The sequence below is a fragment of the Myodes glareolus genome, chromosome 26, assembly GCF_982192425.1.
Source record: "Myodes glareolus chromosome 26, mMyoGla1.1, whole genome shotgun sequence".
Classification (NCBI taxonomy): Eukaryota; Metazoa; Chordata; class Mammalia; order Rodentia; family Cricetidae; genus Myodes; species Myodes glareolus.
Genome location: NC_142051.1, coordinates 39290092 through 39307988, shown reverse-complemented (window position 1 = coordinate 39307988; position 17897 = coordinate 39290092). Strand labels below are relative to the sequence as shown.

General features: G+C 38.6%; 1 protein-coding gene across 14 annotated transcripts in view; it reads left to right on the top strand.

Moving 5' to 3' along the window:
• Anks1b (ankyrin repeat and sterile alpha motif domain containing 1B) overlaps window positions 1–17897 on the top strand; it is a 953532-nt gene that overhangs the window by 221964 nt on the left and 713671 nt on the right. For 11 of the 14 annotated variants that reach the window (XR_014999730.2, XR_014999729.2, XM_087901961.1 and 8 more), the window contains exon 9: window positions 15942–16085. The exons of the other annotated variants lie outside the window; for them this stretch is intronic. Coding sequence is in view for 9 of the 11 variants with exons in the window: in XM_087901961.1 (XP_087758087.1) it covers window positions 15942–16085 (144 nt within the window). In the remaining 2 variants the exon portion in view is untranslated. The remainder of the gene's footprint in view (window positions 1–15941; window positions 16086–17897) is intronic. 14 annotated transcript variants of the gene reach the window in all.

The window sequence follows — 17897 nt, the reverse complement described above, 5'->3', positions numbered from 1 at the left end:
AGTTGACTGGACCACCCATATTTAGGGAATTCAGAGAGCAAGTGACCCAGGAAGGCTTTACACTCAGCTCTGGAGCTCTCTGGTTTCTTTTCTAGTGGAGCACCACTAGAGATAGAAATTGTGCCTTTACATGTGTTGAGTACCTTTAAGCATCTGCTGTACACTGGAGGCAAAGCCCTGAGATGGTCTTTCTGCCTTTCTCCTTCTTGCCTTCCTTTATAGATTTTGTCGGCACAGCCATTCCATTCTAATGCTGTGCACAGTGATCCTCCAGCTTCCTTCTCATTCCATTCTACTGTTGTGCACAATGGTCCTCCACCTTCCTCTTCATTCCATTCTACTGCTGTGCACAGTGATCCTCCAGCTTCCTTCTCATTCCATTCTAATGCTGTGCTCAGTGATCCTCCAGCTTCCTTCTCATTCCATTCTACAGCTGTGCACAGTGATCCTCCAGCTTCCTTCTCATTCCATTCTACAGCTGTGCACAGTGATCCTCCAGCTTCCTTCTCATTCCATTCTACTGCTGTGCACAGTGATCCTCCAGCTTCCTTCTCATTCCATTCTACAGCTGTGCACAGTGATCCTCCAGCTTCCTTCTCATTCCATTCTACAGCTGTGCACAGTGATCCTCCAGCTTCCTTCTCATTCCATTCTACTGCTGTGCACAGTGATCCTCCAGCTTCCTTCTCATTCCATTCTACAGCTGTGCACAGTGATCCTCCAGCTTCCTTCTCATTCCATTCTACAGCTGTGCACAGTGATCCTCCAGCTTCCTTCTCATTCCATTCTACTGCTGTGCACAGTGATCCTCCAGCTTCCTTCTCATTCCATTCTATTGCTGTGCTCAGTGATCCTCCAACTTCCTTCTCATTCTGTTCTACTGCTGTGCACAGTGATCCTCCAACTTCCTTCTCATTCCATTCTACTGCTGTGCACAGTGATCCTCCAGCTTCCCTCTCATTCTCCTTTTCCTCTCTGCGTAGAACTCTTGTCTCTGTAGCGCAAATTCTAATTGGTCTTAGTAATAAATACCCAGAGTCAGATATTGAGGGTGAAAGCTGAAAGATCAGAGAGGCAAAGCAGGCAGCCACTACTTCTTTCCTCTAGGAAATCCTCAGACCGAATGGACGATCCTGTCTCCTGAGCTCCGGTTTCCTCTTGCCTTATATTTCTCGACCCAGCCATATCCCTTCCCATCTCCACCTCCCTAGTGCTGGGATTACAGTTGTGAGTCAACACTTCTTGTCTCTGTTTTTCTTTTAGACAAATTCAATCTCATGTAGCCCAGGGTGGCCTTGAACTCACAGAGTTCTGTCTGCCTCTGTCTTCCGAATGCTGGGACTAAAGGTGTGTGCTGCCACTGCTTGGCCTCGATGGCTAACTGGTGTGGCTAGCTCCACACTCTGATCTTCAGGCAAGCTTAATTTATTAAAGCACAAACAAAACATCACCACATATCTCCAGAAGGATTGGTACTCAAACGCAAGAATGTGACGTTCTCCAGCCCCTTGTTTCATCTCTACTTACTTTCAAATGGGTCTAGATAGTTTTACTATCTAGCTATATGTTTGTGCCCTTCTACACATCCAGCTCAGGGGTCCTGATACATTTTTTGGTTCTCTGTCTTCGATCCTTAGTTTTAACCTTGCAAACAGTAGCTTTGTAATCGAGTCCCTGCCACTAGACAGACACACAGCTAGAACCAGGAGCTGCATCTTTAAACTGTGCTTTATTCAGAGAGCCAGGAATCTGTGGAGGAAGTGGATTGATGTCCTACAATCTGCTTTCCATCTTGTCTCTAGCCAGCAGATTATCCAGAGAGGGGAGAGAGCTGTCAATCATGCTCCACCAGTCTTGTCTCTGAGACTCACGATGGTGCCTTTCTCCTTGTTGTCTCTCTCAGTAGCAGGCAGAGGATTCACAAGCGATGATGCCACCAAGCCTTCTATTCCGCGTGGGTTTGGATTGCATCTAGATGAAGTGTTAACACAGAACAAGCAAACCTCGAGCAGTGTGTGTATAGAGCTCTTCCTGCAGAATGAGGTCTAAATGTGCCTTTATAATGTAGACTGTTTGGCCCTATCTGTTCTTGATCAATGAGCAGTTAAGAAATTGAAATGAATTTGCTTAAAGTGGTAGATATAAATGATATAATTTTAAATAAATTTCTTTGGAGTGGTAGTGAAATTATGTTCACGTTAATATGATACTTTGTTGCTGTTAAAAAAGAGGAAGGTTTTATTTGCTGCTTCCATTTTCCATTTTTTATAGAAAATAGAGTCTTCTCTTATACCGTACATCCCAACCACTGTTTCCCCTCCTTCCACTCCTCCCAGACCTCCTCACTTCCCTCTTCCCAGATCCAATCCCCCTCCGTTTCCTCTTCAGAAAAGAGCAGGCCTCCAAGAGACAACAACCGAACACGATACTCAAGATACAATAAGACAAGGCAAAAACCCTTCTATCAAGGCTGGAAAAGGCTACCCAGTAGGAGGAAAAGAGTCCCCAGAGCAGGCGAAAGAGTCAGAGACACACCTGCTCCCTAGTTTTGAATATGTTAGTATGTGCATCACTGGTGCAAAAATAACTGAACAAATACTTTATGAGAGGTGACTAATTTTTCTAGAGATTGGAAAATTGGCAAAAACTTGACTCTGAAAGGAAATGAGTAATTTCAAGTGCAGGTATAGTAAGAAGGAAGTTGATATTGACATAATTAAAGGATTTGCTCAAAATAGAAGAAATGACCCAGCCAGCAGAATGCAAGCGATGAAGAGAGCTGTCCACCGGAGACAGAGGTATAAATAATATGCCTTATTTTAAAAAAATATTTATGTCAGACTTTTACATAGAGTGATAATGGCATAGAACAGTTCCTTAGCAAAACTACCAGAATACTGGAAAAAATAAAACATCCATTATCAAACTTCACTGAAAGACAAGGCTGTGAGCAATAATTGAAAAGGGTGTGGACACACCTGACAGACACTCCTGCTGTCTGCATAGATATAATATCCTAAAGAGTGAAAGGGGGAATCCAAGATGGCAGTACAGTTTTACTAGGTTGTAAGTAGGGTTTGGGGCAGGCTAACCCCATACGATTTTCAGGCAGAAGACCATAAAGGAAGAGGCTATACAGAGGAGGAGGGCTGGAAGCTGCCTAAAGTTCTCTTCAAATTGTAGCAGAATATTAAACTCCACAGACATAGAGTGAAAAATTCGTGAAGACAGGTAAAAAACCTCCTTGGAAGGAACAATACCAGGAAAATATTATTATAAAAATTCCCAGAGCTCAGACAGTGTCAAGAATTATCCATTACCACCAGCCCATTGGTGAGATCTTACTGATCTATTAAGGAAGCTTAAGTCTGAGTGATGAGTCTAAACTAACTCTGGTATAAAGATTAAATTAATCTGCTTTTAAAGTACAATTACATCAATTCCTTTTCTTTTACAGATTATGAAAAGAACTTAATAATAGAACCTGAATATATAGTAACTCAAAAAGATTGATTTATAATTTCAATCTGCTTAGTAAACATAGAATCTGAGTATATATTTAACTTAAGAGAGATTGATTTATAATTACAAATCTCCTTTTCTTTCAATTATAGTACACTGTCTTGTCCTTTAAACAAGTTCGGCAATGGACAGGGAAACTTCAGGCTTTGAAGTTTCACTGGTTAAAAGAAAAAAAATCTTTGTAGAAAATAAAAATCAGGGTTTTTTTTCCAACTTAATGTATGATGCCACCATTACTGTGATAATAAAGACCCCCTATGCACAAAGATACCTGGATCAGTAGCACTCATAAACACACTATAAAAATGTATTTAGCGTAGTGACGAGTCAAGCCAGGCAATCTTCACAGGTTATATACATCGTGAGCAAGTATTTCAGCAAGACAAGGTTAGTTCAGCATCTTTGCTGGGGATCCAGACTCTAGTCTTGTCTTATGACAAGCGCTGATTAGTTGATTTAAAAACAAATAAAAACCTGGTAGGGAGTTGGGGAGGTGGCTCAGTGGTTAAAACATTCACCCTGCAAGCACGGGGGCCTGAGTTTGAATCCCCAGTACCTTTGAAGAAGCTGGGCAACTTAGCAGGTATGTGTAGTTTCAGTGCTCCTGTGGTGAGCGTCAAGGCAGAGACAAATGACTCCATGGGAGCCCAGAGGCAGTGGTGAGCAGCAAAGAGGTTTTTTTCCTCAAATACGGAAGAGGCAAGGACAGACACGGGGGCATGTGTGTGCCAGCTGATGCAACCCCACCCATACATATCATAATATACAAGCATGTCATATACACATTCAAAAAAAGAATTGAAATTTACAAGACTCAGGGCTCTTTAATGGAAAGCAAATAACCTTTTGAACTAATGGGTCTGGAACAATTTCAACCCATATAAGAAAAATAAAAGAACCTTGTAGGTCAGAGGTCACGGTACAAGAACAAAAGTCCTAAACCATCAGAGGAAAGCGTAGGAGACTATCTGCTGCATTGAGTAAGCCAAAGAGTTCTTCGATATTACTCATAGAGCACGAGGAAGCCTGTGCAGAATATAATAGCCATTGGAAACGTCATGCAACTCAACAATGGAAGGTCAAACAAACATATATGTAAAAATATATGAATGATTTATCAGAATTCTGCAAAAGCAGCTTATGGTCTCCAAACACAGGAGAAGACACATAACATCCCCGTAATCACAGAATCTCAAATTAAAAGCACCACGTGATGCTTGCCCACACCTGTGAGATGACTAAAAAGATAAAATGCAGTATTGCCTAGGTTGGGGAGCGACTAGGGTCTCACACACAGCTGCTAGGAATGTAAAAGCATACATTTCAAAAAACGTTTTGTTAGTTTCCTGGAAAGTTTAAGATATGGCCTTGCATCTTGGATATCTTATTCCACAGAAACAGGCACACTCATGTACTATGTGATTGTTCATGGCAGCTTATTTCGTGGCATTCCCAAGCTAAAAACATCATAAATGCGTGGTAGCTGACTATGTAAACAAAAATTTGTACTATTTTATATTACAAAGCACTTAAGAGGTGGCTTGGAGATGTAGCTGGTGATTATCCAGCCTGCATGAGGTCCTTGGGTTCAACCCCCAGATCCACAAAATGGTGATGATGATGAGAATGACAATGATGACGATAGTTAATAAACGGGAATTTCCTACTGATGTATAAGTACATAGAGGTGAATCTACCTCAAAAATAAGTTGAAGGAAAGAAGTTCACATAGAATGTGTACCTTATGATTCTATTTTTTGAGATGTTTGAAAAAAGCCGAACCCACTTGGGCATTAGGTAGAGAAATACTGGCAGGAATGATGGAGGCTTTCCACAGGGGGACTGGGGAGACTGCACATGAGCACATTTTTAAAACAGAGAGCATGCTTATGCATGCAAATAATGCCTTAAGAAAGCTGATTTTAGGAACATAATAAATCTTTAGCAAAATAATATTTACTCAAATGAAATGGCCTGTCATGAAGGATAATTTTGCTTTCAAAAAAGTACATGCTTATCCTTCTGTGTAGTCTGACTAAAAACTAAACTTAAGTTTCACTGGCGCTTCTAAAATAGCCTTAGCAATTTTGAAATTAGCTTTTGCATATTGTATGTAAATCTGATTTTTTCCCTAAGTTTGAAATAAATTAATCATCAAGCCAAAGTCAGACTGAATAAAGTTTTGAGAGATAATAACAACATATAAATCCATTGTATTCAAATTAAATAGCAAAGTAGGTCTATTTTTGAAGTTTCCCAAGTGGCTTGGCAAACGATCTCAGCTATGTAAACAGGAAGTGGAGTAAATATGTTGGAATTGAGCATTTTCTATAAGAGAGACTAGCTCTTCCTAATTTATTCTTTTATAGTTACTGCTCATGAAGTAATTTCCAATAAGTATGAAATACTGTTGATACTAAGTTTGAGTAATCAGAAAACACAGCACTATCATTTGGCTCAGGATCGCTAGGATGTAGACCCAGTGAACCCTATAGGCTAGATTTTCCTCCACTGTTTTTGTTTCTTGCAGATTTAATTGTGGTTAAGGATTTATGGCTAATTTTAAATGAATCTGGGAGCAATTATGTTTTTCGGAGGATGTAATTATTGCGACATTGTGACTGTCACTAGTCTGGGCATGCACAGTCACGGTCATGGGAAAGGGTAGTGTAGGTGGCCATTCAGAGTAGTTTGCAGGAAACTGTAAGCAGGTGCTCCGTGTTTTGATGATGAAAACTTTACATTTGATGTTGTAACATTCTTAACCCATGACTTGCTGTCTGTTTCTCGGGGTGTATTGGAGATAAACGTGCCTGCTGCCTTTTTAGGACGGTGATTGCTCCCTGTCAATATAGCTTTCTTTCACCAAGTCTCTTATTGCCCACTTTGAAAGAGCATAAAATAAAATATTGTCACATGCCGTGCTATTATATAACTGCTGCCCTCTTTCGAATTGATAAACAATAACAAGTCCATGTAAGACCTCCTCTGTGATAAGATGATGCCAGTTTGGAGGGAAGATACACACAAGGGTAAGATTGCATTGCATACTGAGTGCACAGGGGTTGGAAAAGCTAGTGAAGTAATGGAAAGAAAGAAACTGCTGTCGTTGATGGAAAGCATCTGACTCCCAACCAATTGTCCAGTTTTCCTTCAATATATTTGTTCATATGTGACCTGTTGGGAAAATTAGTTTCACTTCCAAATTATATTTTTTCCCTTTCTGTTCTAAGCCTCATTGAAAACCAAGCCAAGATCAATGAATTTCTCTAAAGTGTCCTCAGAACTTTTGATATTTTTCTCTTTACAAAAGAGAAATATTGATGGAGGAGAAGAAGGGCTAAGTTGTCACTCAATGAAGCTCATTCCCCTCTGGGATTTTTGATGAAGTCTGAATGGTACAGAGGTCGACATGAAAGTGTTCTCTAATGAAATCAAATAGATTCCAACTTCTAGTTTGGACTTCCAATGATTGCAAAGCTACATTTTACAATGTGGTCATAACGTAGCAGGTCCTAAAGCCACGCTGTGTATAACTAAACTAGCCTTGTTTATACGGCCAACTCGAAAACTGAGTAATATCTTGGATATCAGTTTATTCTCTTTTAAAATATAGAAAGTTCTTATCCTACGCTGCTGACTATTCTGTATCTGAAATCGTGACATAAATTATTAAGCATATATATGCATATATATATATATATATAATTAGGTAAATATATTTTATATGGCATGCAATTTATATGAAACACATTTGACTGACAGACAGACAGACAGACAGACAGACACACCCTAGGGAAATCCCAAGTCTTCAGAGCTATGGTGGTACCATGATTCCGTTTTGCTCTGATTGAATTCAAATCTGTCTTCCTGCAATATTTTGTGCTATGGCTCCTTTTCCCTTTGCTTCACGATGCAGGATTGTCTCAATCTTTCTCCCGTATAATTATCATTTGAGCACCAATAAAGAGAACAAGCTTAGACTATACAAATAAGAATCTATTCTCTGTAACATTTTCATCCTTTCTCCCCTGAAAGGCAAAATACAGCTGTTCAGTGACCAGTTAAAAGGCATTTGAAACAAAGACACCTTCTGCCTCAATGTGTGTTCATATGGCTTCTTTGACATATATATTGAAGCGTTTATTTAGTTTGATCAAAGACTTTCCAAGGTACCTTTTACACACCTCAGACAGTCCTAGCCACTCACTGGGAGGACATTCATGCCTGGCATTGTAAACGTAGTCATTTCCTCAAGGCTGCTAAAGACGTGGAACCCGGAGGAGAAGCGTCCGCGTTCCTACACCGGTATAATCAACTGCATTCTGAATTCCTCTCCTTCTGTCCACAGATCAGTGGAGCTGTCATCCCTCATCAAAGAGACTTGGTTTCACAGCAGATGGAGGCTGCTTCTCGAAGCTGCCACTGGTCACAGTGCAGGGATCAATTTCACATGGGATGTGCGACCCCAATTAGTATATGACACTGTGTGTCTTCCCCCCTGCCCCCACTGCTAAGGCTAGAGAGGATCTCAGGAGAGGAGCGTGGGAGACTGTGAAAAACCAAAGGACGAAAGCATTTGCTGTTATACAGTCTGTTCTTAAAAAGAGGGGGAACACAAAGTGAGGGGTAGAGAGGAGGGTGTGAATCTGAGAGGAACTGGGGAGTAAATAGGATCAAAATGTTATATCAAATTCTTCAAGAATTACTGAAAGCGTTATTATTTTCACAATACACTTTTACATAGCAGATTTCTGTTCTGACTTTAGAGGGCAGTGCTCAACCACTATTGTTTCCTTATTTCCGCTATAGCCACTTGTAATGGTTCATATAAAATAAAACTCAAATATCAGTCATGATATTTGTGATACAATTATGTACAACCCTTAATAAAATTTCTAGGTAGTAAAATTAAAATAATAGTTCATTCGTCCAGTACTTCACTTAATAAATATTTATTAAGTTTATTATGTACAACACATTATACATGATGCAGAGATGAGGAAAGCTGTGCTGTATTTTAAATAAATTAAAATTAGCCACCCTTGTGCATGTGTGTAAATACTGGAGCATACTCTGTGCACTTATGAGTCTTCCATGATAATGATAATGAAGCTATCACTGATGAGTATTTTGCATGCTGGTCAGGGAAGTAATTTTATCCTGATAAAGCCCTACAAAAGGAATTATTATTGTATCTACATTGGCAAGCAAGGTTACTGAGGTTTAATAATAGGATCAAGTATTTACTCAAAGCCATTTAGCTTGGGAGGCACAGAGCTAGGACTTAACGTGTTCTTGTTTGACTTCAAAGAAGCCAATACATTCTGGCACTGTGCCATTCCTTATTTCAAGGTGTCTGTGAAGCCCCATTATATACATGCTTGTATAAGGAAGAACAGACATGCGGAACAGAGTGGTGTAATCATTTTACATAAAGGGCAAAATCTGAACTATATTGCAATCAATGGGGTTATAAGAAAATACTAGCTAAAATAATAGTTAATATTTATTGAAATGTTATTATGTTTCAAGCGCTCTGTTATCTATTGCCTCATCTGATTATGAGGAAAAAGAACTGTTGGGTTTTATTTTTTTGTTGTATGAATAAGTCAAGCAAGGCTGAGAGTAGTCAGATCTCCTAAATGGTACGGTCTGAACTTGAATCTAGAACTGTCTAATGATAGAAGTTGTAATTTTAACCCCTGCTATATACTGAATAGAGAAGTAGGATGGAAGGCATGGAGAAAAGTGTGGAGCATGATCAGGCCAAGCTAAACAATTCTACCTGACTGTAGCCTGGGCTAACTAGAATGGAATGAATGCAAACGCCAGAGGAGGGGATTGGTGTTTGATTTGTACCCCCAGCTATTTCCGACATGAGTTTGAGGCCAGCCTGGGCACTTAGTGAGACCCTGAAGTTGGCTGTGTAGAGAGATGGGAAGGATCTTGGAGGAATCCAGGGAGGGGGAAAATATTAAAATATACTCTATAAAAATGTAAATAAAAGAGAAGCAAAAGAATCCAAATCATCTAGAAGTGATAAGTTGCTAACAAACAGCAAATAATAGATGGGATAAGCAATACAAAATTTATAAATTTGCAAAAAGGATCTGGAAGTGGTAGTTTCATGGAGGAATACTTGTTCAGCAAATAAGAACTCTACACTCAATTCCAGTTCTGAGAAAAAAAGCTAAAGAATAATCTGATCACAGAAACTTTAAGATAAATTGAATAATTCGTCTATTGTTCATCGGGAAATAATTGAAGACATATGAACAGGAATGAGGTGAAAACAGACTTTTTCACAAAGAAGATATATGGGGAAGAAGTTGACTGCATTATTGACTATATTAATTGTAGCACCCAAAAATAATCAATGTAGTGAAATGCGCTCTATGAATAATGACAGATTTTTAGCCAATTATGTAACGTTTTATAATGGCATGCAAATCCCTGTTGATGGCCAAATCAATAAACTCATCATGAACTGGTGAGGCAGATGACTTTGAACTTCTTAACTTATCTTGTGTATGTGTGCAAGAAGATCCTATTAGATTAAAGTTATTTTTCTTTTGTTTAAAAGATTTTTCCATACAGTATATTATGATTCAAGTTTTGCCTCCCCCTACTCCTTTCAGTTCCCCCACACTTGCCCTCCCACCTTGGTTCCCACTTCTTCTGTCTCTCCATAGAAAACCAACAGGTGTCTAAAGATTAATAATAAGATCATTTAAAAACAAACAATGGGATATGATAAAAACAAACAAAAAAACCCAAAATTATGACATGCATATAGAGACACACACACGTTCACACACTAGGAGTCCCACTAAAAACCCCAAACAGGAAGCCATACTAAATATGCAAAAGACCTATAAGATATGGAGGAAATGCCCTGACTTAACATTAAGAGATAAATAATCCCCGAGATGCTGTATAATTCATTAAGTAGTGTCTATTTTCGGGCATGGGGTCTATCTTTAAGACTGGTTTGTTTCTCTCGTGAGACTCCCTTGAGATAACTTATTCTTTATTTGCAAGTTGCTATCAATTTTAGGGACGGGGATGTTTCCATACTCCTCTCAGCTCTAGAACCCCATCTAGTGCAGACCCATGCAGACCCTGTGCCTGCTGTCACAGTCTCTGTGAGTTCATATGTGTGCCATCCCTGTCGTGTCTAGAAGTCCCTGGGTCCTTGATGTCCTCCATCCTATTTGTTTTTTATACTCTTTCTACCTCCCTTCCACTGAGTGCTCTGAACTCTTAAGGTGAGGGATTTGATGGAGACATATCCCCTTTAGGGCTGAGTGTTTCGAGTTCTCTGCATCTCTGCAGATGGTCTGGCTATGGATCTGAATTTGTTCACAAGTACTACATGAAGAAACTTCTGTGATGATGGCTGAACAAGGCTCGGATATATAATTATTGCAGAATGTTTACTGTTATGTCTCTTGAGCAAACAGTAGTATCTGTTTTCTCCCCAGATCTCTCTCCTATTTAGTTTCAGGTTGTTGCCCACCGAAGCAGCATTGGACATGGGCTCCATCTTCTAGATTGGGTCTTAACTCAAATCAGATATTGGTTGGTTACTCCCACAAGCTTTGTGCCACCATTGCACAAACAGATTACAGACAGGTCATTCTTATGGACTGAAGGGTTTGTAGCTGGGTTGGTGTTCACGTTTCTCTAGTAGGTTTGCAGAGTACCTTCTGGTACCATGAACACTAGTCCTTAGTGGTGAGGGCTTTTCGTAGGCACGGGCTCGACTTCTTCATGTTCAATGAGCTGTGTAGGCGTTGTCTTTAGTAAGAGGACTTTACCGTCAGTTTGGGGAGAGCCACCAATAGCCTTGACAATAACCTTGTTTGTTTGGGGGTTTCCATGGTATCCCTTTGGTCAACAACTCAATTAGATGTAACCCATTCCTGGTACTGGAAGCTTCATTTGGTGACCAGATATGTCCAACTGGGGCTCTGTCTCCTCCATTATTTGGAGATTTAATTTAGAGCACCTTCATATATGTATCTATTATAGGAAGCTTCTACTATATTAGACTTCCATACGACCCCTCAAATGGCCCTCAGTCTTGCTGTTCCTCCCTGTATCCCCTTCTTCACCCCCTCCTACTTCCCCTCGCTGTTTGTTTCTCTAATCACAATCTCCCTTTCCTCCCTTCCACTCACATCTATACATTCTATTTCCCCTTCCCATGGAGAGGCACCCCTCCCCTTCTAGTCCATTACTCTCTATCTAAACTCTGTGGTTGTACAGATTAGAGCATGCTTATCAATGGTTCAACAGGTAACATCCATGTATAAATACATACTATGTTTTTCTGGGTCTGAGTTACTTCGTTCAGGTAGAGGGTTTGGTCTTCAGAGTGAGAAAGTTCGTGTGCATATTTTGTTTAAAGTACAGCCTAGTTCTTTAATTACTTACTGTTTACAGGATTATGTATAAGAAGGTGGAAGAAGGTCTTCAGACTAGCAGTTGGGATTATTTTTACTTACTTATGTATCTATCAATCAGTCTATCATCTATCTATCTATCTATCTATCTATCTATCTATCTATCTATCTATCTATCTATCGTCACTTGCTAGTTTTGTGACCTTGGGTTTTACTCAAGTTTTCTTTGCCTTGGTTTTCTTGTTTATAAAGCAAGAAAAAAATAGTGTTTGCCTCAACAATTGCTTCGTGAATAGAATAATTAACAGAAAATGGTCCCATGATGATCCAAGCCACAAAACAAGTTTTCATAACAATGTGAGGCAATAACAAATTAAGAGACTGTTTAACTGTTCTATTTCCTAGTTATTGGCAATTGATAACGGGAAAGCTAAAATGTGGGTGTAGAAAAATCAGTTTCATTTATAGCAGGAAGAGAAGAACAGCTTTAACTTTTACAACCCAATGTCTTTACTCAACCCTCACAACTGTAGTCCATCAGTATCGCCCTCGTCTCTGCATCCTGAAGACCTTTACAAAGTTTAATTTTTTAATTTAAAAAAACCCTTAAAGAATATTCTAATAAATTCTGTGAGAATATTTTGCTCATACTCACCCCCCAGCTCCTCCCATATCCCCTCCCTTCCCTACATACCCAACCTCTTGAAAAACAAAAACAAAAATAAACCTACGAGTTCTGTTTCTACTACTCTTATACTCTTGGATGTGGGCATGCGCAGGATGTGGCCACCCTACCAGGTACCACACTCTTAAAGAAAACAACCTTCCCAGCAGCTGCTGATTGCAGGTAGCTCTTCAGCTGGGGCAGGACTTGGTGCCGACCTCCTTGCTGCATGCTGGGATTGTGTCTGACTTGGGCTTCTGCAGGACGTGTGTTGTCGCAATGGCAGTGGTATGTGCAGCTGCCCTGTTGTGTCTGGAAAGTGATTTCTGTGTTCATCGTTCACCGCCCATGGTCCTGAGCTTTGGGACGACGGCCCGTGTTATCGGTACCGTGTAGAGCTGAGCACTGTGCAGTGCTAATCTCTTCATCGTGATAACTTGTGGGTCTCTGTGTTAGTTACCATCTACTGCAGAAAGAAGTTTCTCTGGTGAGATCTGAGAGATGCACAGATCAACAGGTAAAATAATAAGCCACCAGGAGTTAGTTAAATACTATGTCCATCTAAAAGCATGATAGTTTCTTCCCTAGGGACTATCTATCCACAGATTACTAGTTCTGATAATGATGCCAAGTATAGATCCATCTTGTGAATGAGATCTTAAACACCAATCAGAAAGTGTTTGGTTACTTCCATTACTGTCATGCCAATATTGTACCAGTGGGTGTATCTCATCAAGCAGGTTATTATTATAACTCACAGGGCTCACAGATGGGTAAAACTGATGATTAATTTTCTTCTCTTGTAGTATGCATAGCACCATATAGCACTATGAAAGCTAATCACTAGGATTAAAGCATCTAGTGTCCCCTTCTCTATCCTGCCTTCCCTCCCCACACCACATTTAATCCTTTCTGTTCTGTTATTAATCTTTCCCCCTTTATGCCACTCATTCTATTTCCCCTCCCTTAAAACTTCCCCCAGGATCCCTTACTGACCTCTGTGTGTATTTCAAATGAAGCACAAATATTTAAAGATTCAATGCCATCATCTATAAATGAGAGAAAATACGTAACATTCATTTTTCTGGTTCTGGATTTTATTTTCCCCAGACAGAATATTTCCAGCTCCATCCATTTACTTGAAAATTTAATAATTTTATTTTAATGTCTAAATGATATTCTATTATGTAAACATATAACAGTTACATTGTTCATTTATCTATCAATGGGCATCTAGGATGTTTCCATTTCTTGAATATTGTAAATAAAGCAGCAATGAACATGGCTAAACCAATACTTCTCTAGTAGGATATAGATTCCTTTGGGTATATTGCCAAGAGTGGAACAGTCAGCCAGAACTTATCATAGATCTGGGTCTAGCTTTGTGAGGACTCTCCCCCACTGACTTACACAGTGGCTGCCTCAGTTTACATTCCCACTAACAGTGAATAACTCTTCCCTTTTCCTCACGTCCAAGCCAGCATTTGTTATTTTTTTAATTTATATATATATGTATATATATATGTATGTATGTATATATTTTTAAAATCAAGTTCATTGAGCATTCAGTGGGGTCTTTGGTAATAGACTTTTTAGTTAATTCCTGAAAAGTTTCTTCTGTCATTTCTTTGATCTTCTTATTAATATTCTCTTTCTAATGATTATAAAACTCACATTGTTAAGTTTTGGGCCTTTTTAAAAAATCCCCTAGTTTTCCTAATTTCTAATTTTTTTGTGTTCTATCTGTTATGAAATTTCATCAGATTTTCCAGTTCTTCTCTCTGCAGTGTGTGTTTGTATTTATGTGTATGTCTATACATATGTGTTTATTTGCGAATGCATGAATTCAGTGGTATTCTTCTGTTCTTGTTTCAGGGATAACTTCTATCCCCCTGAGGAAAATGTAATTAAAAATCAGTTTGTTTTATTAGAAGCTTTCTTCAAATAGACGACAACCCTTGTTTATATGTAGCTGAAACATTAAGAAATGTTTTACGATTGGACAGTTCACAGTGTTGATAACAACACTGACTTTACCATTTCCTTATTGTTTGTCACAGATAATCTTTCTCAGGAAGGTTTTAAGTCCCTTTTCTGTCACTAGTTGCCCAGTAACATGGCCTAGATAATGTTTAAAGAAGAGAGGTATATATTGGCTCATTTTTGGTGATGTAAGGTTGAGATGCCATATCTGGTGATGGTCTTTTTGCTGGCAAATCCTCCAGTGTTCAATCAGAGGACTCTACCCCAATGACCTTGTCTATTTACCTTTCCAAGGCCCCACCTCCAGACTCCATGTATGGATAAAATTTCAACCCTCTTAATACAGCACAGTGGGCATTGAACTATAACGTGAGTTTGGGGCTGATAAACCATATTCAGACCCTGGCAAAATTAGTGTCTACAGCCAAGCATTCTCTTGTCCTCTCCCTAGGAAATATAAGCCTAGCTATCGTGGATTATGAGGCACTTCTGGTAAGCCGTGGGTCTTCCTTTACTACAAAGAGATAGACGTTAACCCAGTTCCCTTGTTGAGAAGTTGGGCTTGGGGTGTAGCCCTTCTGACGCGGAGTTTGTATCCTGCTTCAAGCCATCCACTCAGCTCCACGAGCTGTCAATCTCTCCAACGACTCGACCCCGCAATCACTTTTCTTTCAAGTTCTCCTTCCTAGCTAATGCCCCCCTGTCTCTAATCGAGTCGCCTGTCATTGTCCACACGTGTTCTTCACACTGCTCATCGGCTTCTGTCGATCTTGTTGCCTTTGTCTCATTGTTGCATAAACCCATTGCAGTCACTTTAGTGGGATTTGGGAGATGGCGAGGGTGTGTACGGGCAGCATGTAATCTACTGGTAAAATTTTAAAGTATTATTTATTCCTATCCCATGCATCATAAATACTTTGGGGGGCTTGCTTTGGGTGCCCTCCTTAAAGGATTTCTTACAATAATTCCTATTTCATTCAACCATTTCATATTAGCTTCATTGCTACACTTCCCCTTATTCTATGACCAAGCTTAGATTCTTAGCACACCCTAAGGTTTTTCTCATTCATTGCTGTTCACACATTTTCTTGGGTCATTACCATGTCCTGTTACCCATCGCAAACTTCATTCGTTTAAGTCTTTCTCACCCACCTTTCTTCACTATTGAACTTTAACTGAACTATGTGTATTTTTGGCCTAGTAAGGCCAAAATGCAAGATGGCAAGGTCTGATAACTAAGCCTAGAAGGCAGCCGACTTGCTAAGGTATGCAAGCGTGTCAATTGTGATTTGATTGATGTTATGACGTATAAGTAACATTGATATAATATATTGGTATAATATATATAAATTTGGTTTCAGAGAACTTCATCTACAATAAATTTGTCACCAGGAGAAGTGGAAGAAGAGGAGGAGGATCCAAACACTTGTGGGCCCACAGGACTTTGGGAAGCACTAACTCCTTGTAACGGATGTAGAAACCTTGGCTTCCCCATGCTTGCACAGGTAAAGGTTTGCTTCTATTAAGGTAAATGTAAGATGGTAGAATATTTTTTTTTGTGATTCCGTCTTTTTCTTTCAGAAATGTACTTAGATTAGCTTACTGTGTGTGTCAGTGCAGCATATAGGAAAGAATTTTCACATTTTTTTATGATTTTTAATTTTGTTTGTGGCACTCAAAGTTTTTCCTACCTATACATTTTAATGCTTCTGATTCATACATATTCCATTTAAAAAAACAATATTTTAAACAAATAGTAAGGTGCGGTGTAAAGCTGTGGTTAGAGAAGGCTGTTTTAGGTTGTTTAAAAGCACCAGTAATGATATATAATTTCTAAGCACAATGGAAGCATTATGGAATAATATGAATACATCCTATGTCTGTCAAAATGAGACAGAGCACTAAAATATTGACTATACATTTGTAAACATTTCGTTATTTATTAAATCATCTTTATTTTATTATGGGCCCTAATTTTCCGAAATTAAATAATAGAGTTAGGAAATTGGAAGCTGAAATATTTCTATATGAGATGAGATAAACTTTATACAGATGAAGATAATGCTAAAAGAAGATCAATTGTGTTGAAAATAAGTAGAAACGTAGTCTAGGAAAGACAAAATCATTTTGTCTAAAAATGTATATCACAAATATAATTTGTATGTTTTGCACCTGTGTCTAGAAACCATCGTTTTTCTCATGGTTATGTCACAGAGTTTGGCCATAGCCTTCTAAATACCAATAAGAATTGATGTGGAACGCTAAATATTTATTCAACTTGATATATAGTATTTAAAACTTTCTCCATAGGACTTTTGTAATGTCTGATATTAATAAATAATGGGCTGTGGGTTCTGTCAAGAGGGAAAATCAGTGCTTGGATGTTCAGTTTCTGTGGATCACAGCAGTGAGGTTCTTGTTGTAGTCCGAATAGTGCTGAGCCAGCAGACCTGTCTTCGCTTAAGGTCTTCTTTCACAGGATAAAAATCTATACCCATGTTTGCGTGAGTGAAGAGTAAGAAAAAAAGCCCCCATTTTTGTTTTATGAATATCCTAACCTGATTAACAGATTAATAATAATGAACACCCTTGCCCATTTTTATTAAAGTTCAAGTCTTTGTAAAAGTATGTTTTTTTTTAAATTGGGTTATAGACCTTAAAAAGTAGGACTCCTAAAATAAAGTGACAGAGCCATTACAATGCGCTCTGACACTCAAGTCATTAATACTATGACTATATCTGGTTACCCAACACTTTACTAATGATTGCTCTAAGTATTTTCTAATTTTTAAGTATTAGTACTAACTTTTTCCTGATTTTCAATTTTTAAATGTTGGATATTTCTTTGGCTATTTGTCTGTGAAGACTGGTATTGCTTCAATAAATTTCTTAGATGTTCTAGATACTAATATTTCAGTAGTTCCATTCATCACGAAGTATTCCTAATCGTCAGCTTCTCTGTTGTCTTAATTTGCGTGCATGTGCACAAGTGTATTGTGTAGCTTTTTAATATAAAATTCATTAAACTTTTGAAGCTATTTTTCCTTTAATTGATTGCTTTTGGAATTATTTTTAACTTCAATTACAGATACTATTCTAAATTGGATTTTGCTTGTTAATACCTAGTTTTCCTAAACTGTCCTAGGAGCAATAACATATTCCTCTTATTATATTTCATCCTTATGTTTTGGGATTACTTTCAGAGGTTACTTATTCCTGCTTTCCTACTGTGTAAACATCATGACTTTGTGTTGATACTATTACCCCATGTTATTATATTAAAACTATTACCTGATTTGATTGTTTGCTTTTTAACT